Source organism: Zingiber officinale, chromosome 7A (assembly GCF_018446385.1).
Source record: "Zingiber officinale cultivar Zhangliang chromosome 7A, Zo_v1.1, whole genome shotgun sequence".
NCBI lineage: Eukaryota > Viridiplantae > Streptophyta > Magnoliopsida > Zingiberales > Zingiberaceae > Zingiber > Zingiber officinale.
The window spans coordinates 114,133,491-114,148,357 of record NC_055998.1 but is presented as its reverse complement, the minus strand read 5'-3'; the positions used below and the strand labels follow the sequence as shown (position 1 = coordinate 114,148,357).

General features: G+C 40.7%; 2 protein-coding genes across 2 annotated transcripts; both read left to right on the top strand.

Annotated features, from left to right (window-relative positions):
• The first annotated feature begins 1,037 nt into the window (after positions 1 to 1,037).
• LOC122002092 (SNF1-related protein kinase regulatory subunit gamma-like PV42a) lies at positions 1,038 to 2,952 on the top strand. Its single transcript, XM_042557150.1, has 3 exons — positions 1,038 to 1,629; positions 1,727 to 2,066; positions 2,188 to 2,952. The coding sequence occupies exons 1-3, from the start codon at positions 1,160 to 1,162 to the stop codon at positions 2,536 to 2,538; spliced, it is 1,161 nt and encodes a 386-aa protein (XP_042413084.1). The 5' UTR covers positions 1,038 to 1,159; the 3' UTR covers positions 2,539 to 2,952.
• A 196-nt stretch (positions 2,953 to 3,148) lies between these two features.
• Positions 3,149 to 5,157, top strand: LOC122002091. The gene is made up of 5 exons (XM_042557148.1): positions 3,149 to 3,363; positions 3,445 to 3,577; positions 3,664 to 3,767; positions 3,872 to 4,016; positions 4,083 to 5,157. Exons 1-5 carry the CDS (start codon positions 3,320 to 3,322, stop codon positions 4,944 to 4,946), a joined length of 1,290 nt encoding a protein of 429 aa, XP_042413082.1. The 5' UTR covers positions 3,149 to 3,319; the 3' UTR covers positions 4,947 to 5,157.
• The last annotated feature ends 9,710 nt before the right edge of the window (positions 5,158 to 14,867 follow it).

The following is a 14,867-nucleotide window of genomic DNA, read 5'->3' as shown; positions in this document are numbered from 1 at the left end:
AACGGTCCTACAGAAAGAGCACTCATTGCTCTTTATCTTCCATTATTATGTGCAATTAGAGCACAAGTTACCAATTGCTTTTCCCATATAAACGTCTAAGGCACTCAAGAGACAAAGTGAAGATGATCCATTCATTAGAAAATAGGTAAAGAGAACATCAAGAAGATAAGGGATTTGGTTCGTAGACTTGCAAGGGTGGTTCAATCTTGTAATCGCTCTTCCAACAATAAATATGAAGAACATAGGATCGTCATCGCGAAATCCATTGTAAGTGTTTACAATTTTCAGAATTCCTTTCATGCTATAGAACCAATAGTTCAATCACTCGTGATGCTGAGTTGTCCGTTAAGATCCATATGTGTTTTTCAAATTTACCATAATTGTAGATGAAAAGATTGAGTTGATCACTTTTAGAATTAGTCAATTTGAAAAATTGGATGTCTGAATTATTTTTTTAAAAATTATTCAGTTCTACTTTCTAAGGCATGATGTGAAGATAAGAGATAAGTTGAGTCCTCATGCAATAGAGTTCAAATCTCTGATAAAATATAATATATATGTAACAAGAGTTCAAATCTCTGATAAAATATAATATATATGTGATGTTCGAACCATTTATGATACTGCGCCATTCGTTAGATGTGATAAATTTTTATCGGACGGAACAAGTCATCATGAAACTATCAGTTGAATATCTGAATTAAAAAATATATATATTTATTAAAATATTCATTAATCAGTACCAGTTCCTTTCTCTAATTCTATACTATTAGAGGAAGTAAAGATTGGTGTTCTATCATTATTTTTTTAAACTAAAATAAAAATATTTTTAAAATAACAAAAAAAAGATCGAACGTCTCTTTAATATTTCTTTTTTTTTAAAAAAAAACTAATTACCTTTTAATAAAAAAACACTTTTTAATATTTAGTAAAGCTGCCAACTGAAAGCATGGCGCCTACTTACAGAAACAAAATCTTTGTTTTTTTTCTTTGCATGGATGCTACGATGCAATCTCTTCTTCCGCCACGTAGTCCGCCATTGCTCCTGCCTTCTTCCACCTCCACCTACATTTCCTTTCATCCTCATCGTTTTAACCCAGAGTTTTCAGGAAAAAACCATCCCTCCTCGATCTTGTTGCGCTGTGGCAGACATTTGGCCATGGCGGACGATCACGAAGACCAGACGCAGCAAGGAGGAGGAGAAGGTAGCATCAGCAACAAGAACAAGAAAATAAGGCGCGGCGCGTACGGTTGGCTCCGGTACCGTTGGGTACGGGAGCTCGTACGCGACAAGCAGTGCCGCCTGGTGGAGGTCCCCTACAGCGCCACCCTAGCGGACACCTTCAACGCCCTCCTCGCCAACCGCGTCTCCGCCGTCCCCGTCGCCGCCCCGCCCGGCCAGTGGATCGGCGCGGGCGGCTCCATGATCCTCGAGTCCGACCGCGCCACCGGAGCCGTCCGCAAGCACTACATCGGCATGCTCACCATGCTCGACGTGCTCTCCCACATCGCCGAGCTCGGCGACCACGACGACAAAAACCTCGACTGTTGGATGGCGGTCCCGGTCTCCACCATCATCGGGCACTCGCTCGAAAGCCTCAGCCTATGGACTTTGAATCCCAACACCAGGTAAGAACTCTGTTTTATAAATACACCAAAAACAAGCCACGCCTACTCGAGTTCATGCTCATTGATTCTGAACATATTGTTTGCTTCAAATTTACAGCTTATTAGATTGCATGGAAACGTTGAGCAAAGGAGTTCACCGAGCTCTGGTTCCTGTCGATAGCCAAACGAATCAGGCAATATCGGTGGAGCTCGTCGAGGAGTCCCCGGGCTACAGAATGCTGACACAAATGGACGTGTTGCGCTTCCTGAGAGAACAGAAAATTGATCTGAAGGAGATCTTATCGCGAAGTGTCGCGGAGCTCGGAGCGATCAGCGAGATCGTTTTCGCGGTAGGGAAGCACACAAATGTGATGGACGCAATCAAATCTATGAGAGCTGCAGGGTTGAGTGCTGTCCCTGTCGTCGAAGATCTCCTTGGCGATCAGATTCTGCAAGATGTAAGTTCTCAGAAACAACTCAGTTATGACACCTGCAATAAGTTTCTCCAATTTTGGCCTAACGACAATTGCTTTCATTTATAAACTGGATTGGTCTTGTTCTATTTCACTTGAGTTGCAGGGAAAGGGAAAGAAACTTGTGGAGACATTTTCAGCAACAGACCTGCGGAGCTGCCCGATTGCTCTGCTGCAGTCATGGCTTTCCATCAGTGTGACCCAGTTCAAAGAAAGGCTCTCTGTCAGGGCTAGTAACGTAACCAGTGCACCCATGGATAGGGATGATCCCGGCGCAGCAACAAGGCGACTCATCACTTGCTACCATGAGACAAGCATGCTCGACGTGATCGATTCGGCTGTGTCGAACCACGTTCACAGGCTGTGGGTCATCGACGAGGAAGGATCCCTGAACGGTGTCGTGTCACTTTCGGACATGCTAAGGGTCGTAAGGGACTCTGTTTTGGTAGTTGAATAAGAACAGCTGGCCTGTTCAATAGTAAACAGGGGCACTCACTCGGCTAAGTTATGTTATGTTTTGTTGAGGTCACTCACTCATGACATAAACAGGAACTTTCTATGTCTTACAAGAATCTGATTCCTTTAAAAGCATCAGCCTGTAAAGAAAAGTGCTATTCGACATGCTTTTTAAGTAAAGAGACCAATAAGCTATATAATTATCCAATCGAAGAGTGTAGAAAGCCAACATATGCTTTCGGAGGGAGGAAGTTGTCTGCATCACTTTGATTCCCTTTCCACATTTCCAGTTTCATTCTGATGAAGGTTTGCTTGTATGTATTGCTTTTGAACTGTGGTGTTTTGACAAAAAGAGGGCATTTCAAAGCTGCATTGCTTAATGGCGAAGAGTTAGGAAGGCAAGAATGGCAAGCAACATGTGAAGCTTCAGTGGATTCAGCTCAGCCAAATGGAAAAGCACTTCATGCCCACACGCCTCCTTAAGTGCGCTTAAATTGCGCTCAATATAAACTTGCAAGAATTGACTACGTAATTGATCAAGGATCTATGCATATGGCACATGGATAAAGGCACTTCCAATCATTTAATAATTGTATTTCTTCCTTTTACTGAAACTCCATCTTATTCTCTGTTTCTGAAACTCTGATTTCTTCTTCTTAATTCACTTTTGCCCTTACTCATCCACATATATAGAACATCAGATTGAGCTCGTCCAAATCACTTGGCTTCTTCTTTCTCCTTTTCTTCCAACGCCGAGTAAATCCGAAACAGAGAAAGCAGAGATGTTTTGTGGATTACTACGAGGTGGAAACTTCTCCAAGAAATGGTGAGAATTGAACTCTCTTTTCATGGTTCTCATCTTGTATAATTTCTCTCATGGATTCTTGGGTGGGTTGGTGCATGGCAGTAAGCAGGCCTTGAAGCTCATAAATATGAGGATCGAGCATATCAAGAGGAAGAAGCAGGCGGTAGTGTGCATCCTCAAGAAGGACATCGCCGACCTCAGTGCCGGCGGCCAGAAAGCCGTCGCCTTCAAAAGGGTTGAATTCTTTAGTTTCTTCTTCCTGTTGTTACATATATACCTTGGTCGCTTCTTGTTGCATGAACAAAGTTGCTGCTGAAACAGATGGATGCGCTCATCGTTGAGATGAACCTGGCATCATGCTACGAAATGATTGAAGGGTTCTGTGATTGCATCATGAATCAGCTTCCAATCCTGCAAAAGACAAAGTATTAGAACAGCGATCTCCTTGTTAGGTTTCAGTAGGCTTTCCAACTTCCACGTTGCTTTATCTTCCTCACTTCATGAGCTCTTTGCTCGTTTTGATATACAGAGACTGTCCTGAAGAAGCCATGGAAGCAGTTTCAACCCTGATTTTCGCAGCTGCAAGATTCCCAGATTTGCCGGAGCTGTGTAAACTGAGATCTCTATTTGCAAAACGATACGGGAATTGCATGGAGTCATCTGTGAATCCTCAAGTAATAACCTTTTTATTGGTAGATCTCCATTCTTTCACACTCTAAAATTCATAAATTTCCTGGCAGTTCGCTGAGAAAACAAGAAACAAAACTTTTTCGAAACAAAAGAAGCTCGAGCTGATGGAAAATATTGCTGGTGAATTTGATCGACCAACCGAGAAGGAGATTAATGGCTATAATTTAGCAAGTGTCGAGTCGGTGCCAAACGAAATTCATGTGATTTCCACAATCAAAACCAGCGACGACTCATGTGATCCGAAAGACATAGAAGCTTGCGAAAATGCAAAAATCTCGACAGAGGAGCAGCATGAGATGGATTGTATCCCAGTGGATAAAGAAGTTATTTCAGTAAAAACTTCGAATGCATATGTAACGAACAGAAGAGTGCCGAATTTAGACGAAGAGATTGACAATGAGGAAATGCATGTAGGATCGGATGAAACTGGTCTCAAAAACCAGCTAGAAAAAGAACTGAACCAGAACAGGAGAGGAAGATACTTGAATCCACCTTATCGTATTCAGCTAAAAATCCATGACACTTCAAACGGGGTTGAACTTCACATCGAGAAGCCAATGCTCCTTTCTTTAGATCATGCAGCTACGAAGGATGAGGAAGAAATGGCCTTGGATAAGCTGCTGCAGCACTACAGCAGAAAAGGGACAGATACGGAAGCCACTGAACTGGATGATGGCGGGGCAGTTAAAAAAGTTCCTCCTCCACAAAGAACTTTCTCATTGCCACACGAATCACGCAGTCCATCCGAAGCTAAAACGCATGTTCGAGGAAAATCGTTGCACTCGGATCCACTGAGTCCCAAGCGCGGCCGTGTTCATCCAAGATTGCCAGATTATGATCAGCTGGCGGCAAGGTTTGCTGCGCTGAAGAATGGTCGAGGCGCCACCATTCCTCATATGAATGTGTGTATTTAAAATATGAAACGCAGACAACAGGCAGACTTGTAATTTTTAAATATGTTTATTTAATTTCTTCCTGATGATAGAGTCTGATCCGTTCTCCAATCAAGGGATGGGGTCGGATCTTTGATGTATCCACAGTCGAGCCCTTTCGGCTTTCGGTAGGTCAGATGTGTGTTTTTTTCATAAGGAACACTATCTAATTGTCATATTTTTTTTTGTACTATTGTAACTGTCATGCCCCACTCAAGGTCTAGTTAGTTGGATTTAATTTGGATGTGACTCATATTGAGCTCGGTTAATTTGACTTTGAGTTTGATTGTGAATTGATTGATTCAACCCTGAATGCATCCTAGGCTTGATTGACCAGAGCTAAAGTCAGAAGAGTTGATCGACTGAATTTGAGTTGTCTCGAACAGATCAAAATCCATATTAATCGAGTTTTGAACAAACCACGTGATCCCTGTTATCACTGCACCATCAAAATCTAAGGATTTCTGCAATGAGTGTTAATGTAAAACGTTAATGTTAACGTGACACATTTTTATTGTTACGGTAGTATTAACGTGTTTAATTCTTTGAATATGTTAATGCACAGATTTAATAAAAATAAATTTAAAAAAATATTAATACGTTCGAGTGGTAAAGGCGTTATGGATGCCCTGACAATCTTCCAACAATCACAGTCTCGTATACTTGCAAAAGAATATATTATGGATTAAAATGAGAGTATATTTCATTTTGAAGGTGAGGAGTCACCTGTTGCATGGTTTTAACATTGCTATAACTTAGGTGGAGTAATAGTGATTGACATATCATCAACACCTCAAACCTCTAAATGAAGGGGAAAATATTGGATCATTCTAAAATCAAAGCCTTTATTTAAAATGTTCTCAAACATTAAATTCTCTAGTTTGTGGACCTTGATTTGCCATAACAATTAATATCTGAAGGTCCAAGATAAGGGGGCAATGAAGACCAAAATAAGAATCATTCATTGTTGGCAGTCTTTATGGGCTTCAATCATTTTTCTCGTGGTCTGCAATTATATATATAGAGGAATTGATTTGATATCCTGCCTTGCTTCTACGCCACCATGAGTGATTCTTAAGTGACATTGTCAGTTTAATTTTTTATATTATTAAATTTCTTTTATTCTCTCTTCTATTTTCAACCTCTATTCAAAACCTTCACTCAATTTTTATTATCTCAATTTTCCCAAATCTAAATTCCCCTCGCTCTCACTCCTTCCTTAGCCATTGTCTTCTATCGCTCTCGCTCCTGCCACAACACCCCTTGCGACCTATCAATTGCAAGTAAAGTAAAGGCGTTGCAAACTAAGCACAAAATACAACCATAAACTTCTTCTCGAACGAGCTGAAAATCTTCAAAATATTTTTCCAAATCTATTTTTTCTCTCCGTCGCAAGCTTTTTTAGTTAATCTCTCTCTTTGCCTGCCCTCCTCTCAAAACCTTTAAAACAATTTTTCAAATTTGTTTTCCCTTGATCAGTCACTCCCTCACTCAGATGCGCTCGCTCTAAACCCTTTGTCACCCCGTCAACTCCCCTTCTGCTCGTCCACAACAAGATAATCAAAGGTGTCACAAGCTTTTTATCGAACGGGGTAGAAGCTCCCTAAACTGCCACCACAAACAAAGCCGACATTGCTGATCTCACCCCCTCCATTCTCGATCGCAAGCCCTTCCTCCAATATCTGTTTTTCTCTCTATATAATATTTTTTATTAGAGTTTATACTACAGCATACAAGCTCTAACTGCTATATGTTGCAGCAGCTACTTGACAATAGCAATTACTTGTACAATAGCTGCTACAACGTATAACAGCTACATGTGCAGTAACTACTACACATTGATTGATACCTTGATCCTTCTACCTTACGAATTAGTGATGAAGAATAGACATGATATTTGAAGTTGTAGTGTTTATAGGTCTTCTGGCTTAAACTCTTCTACAATGTTTTAACTCTTGAACAAATTAGTGATGAAAAATAGACCTTTAAATTTATCTTGTTGTTATGTTTCTATCTAGTATTAGCTATAACGTATAGCTGCTTGCAATACATGCTAAACAATTCTTCCTTACAATGTGAATAATCTTTTTTGATAAATTTTAATTTATTTTGGTTATATAATTTGCATGAAACTTTTCAAACATTATTTTCTACATTTCATTCGATGGTAAGTCATTTCATTTTAAGTTCTAATTCCCTCTAATCCTAATATATTATTTATATGTGATTCTAAATTATGTATTTAATATAGGGGAAAATATATGTTGTCTTTATTAGGCCTCAACCAAATATTTATGACATCTGGATAGAAACATCTAGACAAGTTAATGATTTTAAGGGTGTTATATATACACCCATCATTCAACAGTAAAGAGGAGGTAAAAAGAACTTTTGAAGCACACTTTGATAAAAATTTAGCATCTATCTCCTTTACATCGAGAGAAAAAGTAGTTTGTGTGTAGTTTCAAATATAATATCAAGTTCAAACTCAGAGAGAAAACTATTGAAGACTTAAAAATTTAGAAAAATGAAAGATGCATTGGAAGAGATAAAACAACAGTTAGATTCTCTATAAATTAGTGATGAAGAATAGATATGATATTTGAAGTTGTAGTGTTTATAGGTCTTTTGGCTTAAACTCTTCTACCATGTATTCACTCTTAAACAAATTATTTATGAAACATAGGCATTTAAATTTGTCTTGTTGTTGTTATTTTTATCAAGTATTATATTTTGCAGGTTTAATACAAGTAAAACAATCTTTTCTTACAATGTAAAAAATCTTTTTTTGATAATTTTAAATTTTTTTGTTATATAATTTGTTTAGCAACTACACTTTGTATCATCTAGTAGCCCTAAAAATATTTTTAAAATTTTTACCAACTTGGTAAAAAAATATTTTAAATATTTTAAATTTGTTTAAATTACTTTAAAAATCTATTCTTCATAACTAATTTGTTCCAGAGTTAATATATCGTGGAAGAGTTTAAGCTAAAAAACATATAAATACTATAACTTCAAATACTATATTTATTTTTCATCACTAATTTGCAGAGAATCTAACTGTTGCTTTATCACTTTCAATGTATCTTTTATTGTTTAAAATTTTTTTAATCTTCGATAGTTTTCTCTCTAAGTTTGAACTTGATATTATATTTGAAGTTGTAAATGAACTTTCTGTTCCTCTCAATGTAAAGGAGATAGGTATTAAATTTTTATCAAAGTGTGCTTCAAAACCTCTTTTTGTCTTCTCTTTACTCTTCAAGGACTAGTGTATAGCATCCTTAAAACCATTAACTTGTATAGATACTTCTATCCAAGTATCATAAACACTCGGCTGACGCCCAATAAAGATAATATATATTTTTTCCTATATTAAATACATCATTTAGAATCATATATAAACAATATATTAGGATTAGAGGAAATTATAACTTAAAATAAAATGAATTATCATTGAATGAAATGTGGGATGATGTTTGAAAAGTTTCCTACAAATTATATAACTAAAAAAATTAAAATTTATCAAAAAAGATTATTCATATTGTAAGAAAAGATTGTTTGACTTGTACTGCAAGAAACTACACGTTGTAGTTAATACTGGATAGAAAAATGAAAACAAGACAAATTTAAAAGTATATTCTTCATAATTTGTTCAAGAGTTAATACATTATGGAAGAATTTAAGTTAGAAGACTTACAAATACTGCAACTTTAAATACCATGTTTATTCTTCATCACTAATTTGTAAGGTAGAAGGATCAAGGTTTCAATCAACATGTAGTAGTTACTGTACAAGTAGCTGCTAGACGTTGTAGAAGTTACATGTTCTAACAACTACATGTTGTAACTGTTGGGGTTGCAAGGTTGCAAACATAGTCCCACATTGAAAACACATGGGAAAAATCATGGGTTTATAAGAGAAAAGATATCTCCATTGGTATGAGGCCTTTTGGGGAGATCCCAAGAGCAAAACCATGAGTGCTTAGGCCCAAAGTGGACAATATCATACCATTGTGGAGATATCTAAATTCTTTTCGATCCTACAATTAGTATCTGAGCCCGGATTATCAAAAGGTTTAACCACCGACTGTGCACAAGAGCTATGGTATGATTGAGCCATATGGGTATAATATTGACCTCAAACAAAGAAAGTAGGGTCTCCTATGTTCGGATCAAGAGGACCAGACACTAGTAGGTAGGGTGGACCAAGAGGCAGGAAGACCTGGTGGGTCGAGGATCGGACGTGGGAAGCTTGTGATCCTTTGTTTGAGGGGGAGATTGTTGGGGTTGCAAGGTTGCAAACATAGTCCCACATTGAAAACACATGGAAAAAATCATGGGTTTATAAGAGAAAAGATATCTCCATTGGTATGAGGCCTTTTGGAGAGAGCCCAAGAGCAAAACCATGAGGGCTTAGGCCCAAAGTGGACAATATCATATCATTATGGAGATATCTAAATTCTTTTCAATCCTACAGTAACAGTAACAACTACTTAACAGCTATTGTTAAGTAGTTGTTAAATGTGTAGCAGCTAGAGATTGTACATTGTAACATAAACTCTAATAAAAATTGTTGTACAAAGTGAAACAGATACTAAAGGAAGGGCTTATGATCGAGAATGGAAGAGTGGGAGTGGGAGTGGCAGCGTCAGCTTTATTTGCGATAGTATATGGAGTGTCCAACCCGTTCGAGAAGAAGCTTGTGGCACCTTTGATTAGCTTGAGAAAGATGAGTAGAAGGGGAGTTGGTTGTGCGACAAAGGGTTTAAAGCAAGCGTGTTTGAGCGAGGGAGCTACTGAAAGGGAAAACAGATTTGGTAAAGTGTTTTGATGGTTTTGAGTGGAGGGCAAGCGAACAGAGAGATTAACTAAAAAAGTTTGGGAAAGTGTTTTGAAGGTTTCCAATTCATTTGAGAAGAAACTTACGACTATATTTTGTACTTAGCTTGCAACACGTTTGATTTGCTTAAGATCCTCCGAGCAATTTAGTGTAGATCTTCTTAGCAATATATCATAAAGTTTCACAAAGCAATATCACCAAATTTCATAGAGCAATATTATTAAGTTTCACAAAACAATATTGTTGGTGCAATATCCCTCAGGTCAAGGTTGACCTGGTTGACCAAGTTTGAGTCTTGGTTTGGGTTTCAATAGTTGACAATACAAGACTTCGATGAAATGGGCAAGTGCAGGTGTAGTTGTTCATGTGAGGAGATTGTTGGTGCAATTCTCCACTGATCAGGGCTTGATCAGTTTTGGTTGTAAAAGAGTCAAGTAGGTCAAGGTTGACCGGATACTTGACTGGGAAAGTCCTAACTGGAATGCTAGGCAAAGAGAAAATCCTGGAGAGTGAAGCCAGGTGAAAGACCTAGTGAGTGAAGCTAGGCAGAGAGAAAATCCTGGTGAGTGAAGCCAGGTGAAAGTCCTAGTGAGTGAAGTTAGGCAGAGAGAAAATCCTGGAGAGTGAAGCCAGGTGAAAGACCTAGTGAGTGAAGCTAGGCAGAGAGAAAATCCTGGTGAGTGAAGCCAGGTGAAAGTCCTAGTGAGTGAAGTTAGGCAGAGAGAAAATCCTGGTGAGTGAAGTCAGGTGAAAGTCCTAGTGAGTGAAGCTAGGCAGGAGAAAATCCTAGTGAGTGAAGTCAGGTGGAAGTCCTAGTGAGTGAAGCTAGCCAGTATGAAAATCCTGGTGAGTGAAGACAGGTGGAAGTCCTAGTGAGTGAAGCTAGGCAGTAGGAAAATCCTAGTGAGTGAAGCTAGGTGAAAGTCCTGGTGAGTGAAGCTAGGCAGAAGAAAATCCTAGTAAGTGAAGCTAGGTGAAAGTCCTGGTGAGTATAGTCAGGCAGAAAAAAATCCTAGGGAGTGAAACTAGGTGAAAGACCTGGTGAGTGAAGGCAGGCAGAAGAGAAGTCCTAGTGAGTTAAACTAAGCAGAAAGGAAGTCCTGGTGAGTGAAGCCAGGCACGGGGAAATCCAGATGGGTCAAGGTTGACCAGACATTTGGTGGAAGTCCAAGTAGGTCAAAGGAATTGACCGAATACTTGGCACGAGGAAGAAAAGTCCAAGTAGGTCAAGGGAGTGACCAGATACTTGGCATAATGAGGAAAAGTCCAAGTGGTTCAAAGGGATTGATCGGACACTTGGTGAGGGAGTCCTAGCAGGTCAAGGGTGACCAGATGCTAGGCATGATGTACCAATAGGTCAAGGTTGACCGGATGTTGGTTTGAGGGGCTTGGGACTTGGTTTTGGGCAAAAACCAGCAGCTGGATCGATCAGTCGATCGATTGGCTGGAGCCCAATCGATCGGCCAATCAATTGGGAGTCCCCGCGAGAAGCCTTCGTCCCAATCGATCAGTGGATCGATTAGGAGGCAGTCGCGAGCGCACATAAGCCTGCTGGATCGATCAGCCGATCGATCCAGAGGCTCCAATTGATCAGTGGATCGATTGGGAAGCTACGATATGTCACTATAAGCCCTGGATTGATCCGGTGATCGATCCAGGCATTTTCCGAGAGCACAGAGGCACTCTGAATTGATCAGTGGATCGATCCAAAGCCTCCCCGATCGATTGGGAGCAATCCAATCGATCGAGATCCGACCGTTAGCGTCGATAAAAGCCGCAGGCGTTCGATTCCTTAGAAAGAACTACATGATTCATCTCCAATCCTTTTCTGCGCTTTCAGCTCTTCTCCACAGGGTTCTCACCGTCAGCTCTTGAAGGTTCTTGGAGGTCTTCCAAGTCAAGAGGCGGATCTACAGCTGAAGAAGAAAGCTAGGGTTAGGGTTTTCTATACTCATTGTAAGCTTTTGCTTGTATTTGTGTATCCTTTCCCTTTCTTCTTGTAGTGTGAACTTGTAGGGCTTCTCCGCCTTCGGTAGTTACCGAAAAAGAGTGTTTATTAGTGGAGGTGTGTGTGTGTGCGTGGATCATTGGACTAGTCACCTCTTGTGAGGTGGATACCAAGTAAAATTCATTTGTTAGCGTTGTATGCATTTGTTTCTTTGTATTTCCGCTGCACATCTCTGAAGAAACAAGCAACGAAGCACACAAGCACGCGACGAGCTATTCACCCCCCCCCCTCTAGCTACATTTCGGTCCCAACAAGTGGTACCAGAGCGAGGTCGCTCTTCACCGGAATCATCGCCGGAAGGGGCAAACAAAACAAGCAAAGCTAGAGGGTGAAGAAGTTGGAGCAAATTCATCAAAGTCAAAGAATTCACGAAGCTCAACTTCAAGATGCAATTCCAGGATGGACTTGGATTTGACACAAGGGTGGCTCCACCGTACACATCTACAAGCTTTGATCTTTGGAAATCAAGGATCGAAAACTTTTTAATGGTGGAGATAGAGCAATGGTTTGCTCTAATGGAAGGCTTCGAAGCTCCAATGAATTCAAAGGGAAAAGTTCTCAAGAGGAGCAAATGGAGCCCGGAGCAAGTCCAAAGGTGCGAAGCAAATGACAAGGTAACCAAATTATTGGTTAATTTATTGCCTAGCACAATTCTATGCAAAATTGGAGAGTTCAAGGATGCCAAGGAGCTATGGAACAAATTGGCATCAATTCATGAGATCCCCTCCACTGCACCAATCCAAGAAGAATCCAAAGAGAGTGACTCATTGGAGCAAAATCAAGAGGAAGAGGAAGAGGACTTCGAAGTTGAGAGATGCTCAACTTCCGAAGAAGAAGAAGTCCAAGAAGCATCATCCTCAAAGGAGTACAACCAAAAGAACAAGGAAGGAGCATATTCCTTGTTCAATATGCAAGAGGATGAAGAAGAAGAAGAAGCCTCCACCTCTAGGATTGAGGGGGAGCAAATTTCGGTGACACCAGATCAAGGAGAAGAAGAAGCCTCTACATCCGGGTCAAAAGAAGAAGAGGATGAAGAAGCTTCCACCTCCATAAGTCAAGTCAAATCAAATGGAGGAATATCATTATCGGATCAAGAGGAAGCCTCTACATCCACATCACATGGAGGACCAAGTGTCATCCCTACATGTGAAGGTAAAAATATCTCAATTAAAAATAAAAATCATATTATATGTTTTGAGTGTAGGGAGAATGGGCACTACAAGAGCAAGTGTCCCAACTCGGCCAAGAAGAAGGGCCAAGTGACACCCAAGAGCAAGGAGAAGCCCAAGGAGACCATTCCCACAACAAAGAAGAACAAGGAGCACATTGTGTGCTTCTTGTGCCAACAAAGAGGGCATTACCGAAGTCAATGCCCTAAGGGGAAGAAGGTGGTCAAGGCTCAAGGAGAAAGCTCAATTCAAGGGGAGCCTCCAAGGTAAAAATAAAGGTAACCTTTATTGAGCCTACCCCTTTAAATTATGGTAAAAATCATGCTAGTTCTAACTTATATCATTTTAATGTTATTTACCATGAAAATAGGAGGCATGATAAAGTTAAGGAAAATCATATAGCTTTTCATGCTAAAACCTCTCAACCTAGGGCTAGGAATGTAGATAAAAATCTAGGCAAGAACACTAAGATCAATAACTTTACGCCTAGAAATAAAAACGCTCAAGGATTAAATAGAAAACCAAAATCTAGGGATTTATGGGAAGAAAATCAAGTCTTGAGGTCAAGACTTGATAAAATGGAAAAGACTCTAAAAAGGATGGAAAATATCCTAATAGGGCAAAATGAGCAAAACCTAGGGCTAGGAGTATCAAAGCCATCCAATGGTCATAAAGGTTTGGGATACAAACCAAAGGTCAAGAAGGATGTAATTTCCTACCATAGAGTTCCATATAGTTATGGAACAAACCTTAGGTCTAGTGGTCAAGTCAAGAATACTAGGGAGGTTATCCCTAAGAGTATTTTTGCAACGAATATAACTAAGACTTCTAAGAAGTCTAAGAAAGTCACAAAGAAGGTCACAAGGGAAGCAATCCCTAGAGTTGACCTAGAAAATGTGACCAAGGCTTTTAAGAAGCCAAACAAGGTCACTAGGAAGGTATCTAGGGAAGTTATCCCTAGTGAGTACCTAGAGCATCCAAGGAGCACCAATAGTGATCCTGTCCGAACCAGGGGTCAACGAACGCTGGGGATGTGGCGCTCCCTACTAGATCCTCAGGTGCTCCGGCGAACCTGCAACAAAACCGAGCCGGGAGGGGTGTCCCGGCGACGGCCCTCCGACGCTCAAGTCAGGCGAGGAATAACAAAGGAGGTGGCTTCAGAGATCCAGACGCGCGTACCTCCGGTGAAGAAATGGAGGCCTTATATAGAACTATCGAAAGAGCCCGGGCACGTCAATCGAAGCAGTCATCTGCTTTAGACCATACCCAAGTATGGACCTGTCAGAAGAGCATATATGAGGCTATACTGCTACTGTATCCACCTCTCCCTGATGTGACGGCGAGATCTTCCATCGTGCAATCTTGTGTACGGCCTAATCATCAGACATGCCTTCTCTGACATCCCATATCCCGAGACAAGCGCATAGGCCGCTCGGCTACCTTTGTACCCTCACCCTTATCTTGGCCGAACGGACCACCCGCTCGGCCCTTCGGTCCCAGCCGAGCGGGATCCCGCTCGGCCCTTCGATCCTCCTGCCTTGGCGTCGGAAACCCAAGCCCATGGATGGGTTATCTCTAGCTCCGCTCGGACCATTACCCGCTTGACCAGCCTTCCATCCGTCCTTAGGCTGGGACTCTTCAGAGGGTGGGCCCCCCGTTCTTACCACCGGATCACTTGCCTTCCCTTCAAGTCTAGTCGAAGGAGGCAGTGAGTCCGACTGACTGGACTATGTGTCCGAGCGGGCGGTCGCCGCCTTTCAGTCGCTTATAATATCCCTGGGGCCGTTCGGCCCTTCTGCCAAATTCAGCCGCTCGGCTCTTAGTTATGGTTGTCTTGTCGCTCAATGTGGATGTTTGCTTGTCTAAATCTTCTCGAAAATCATG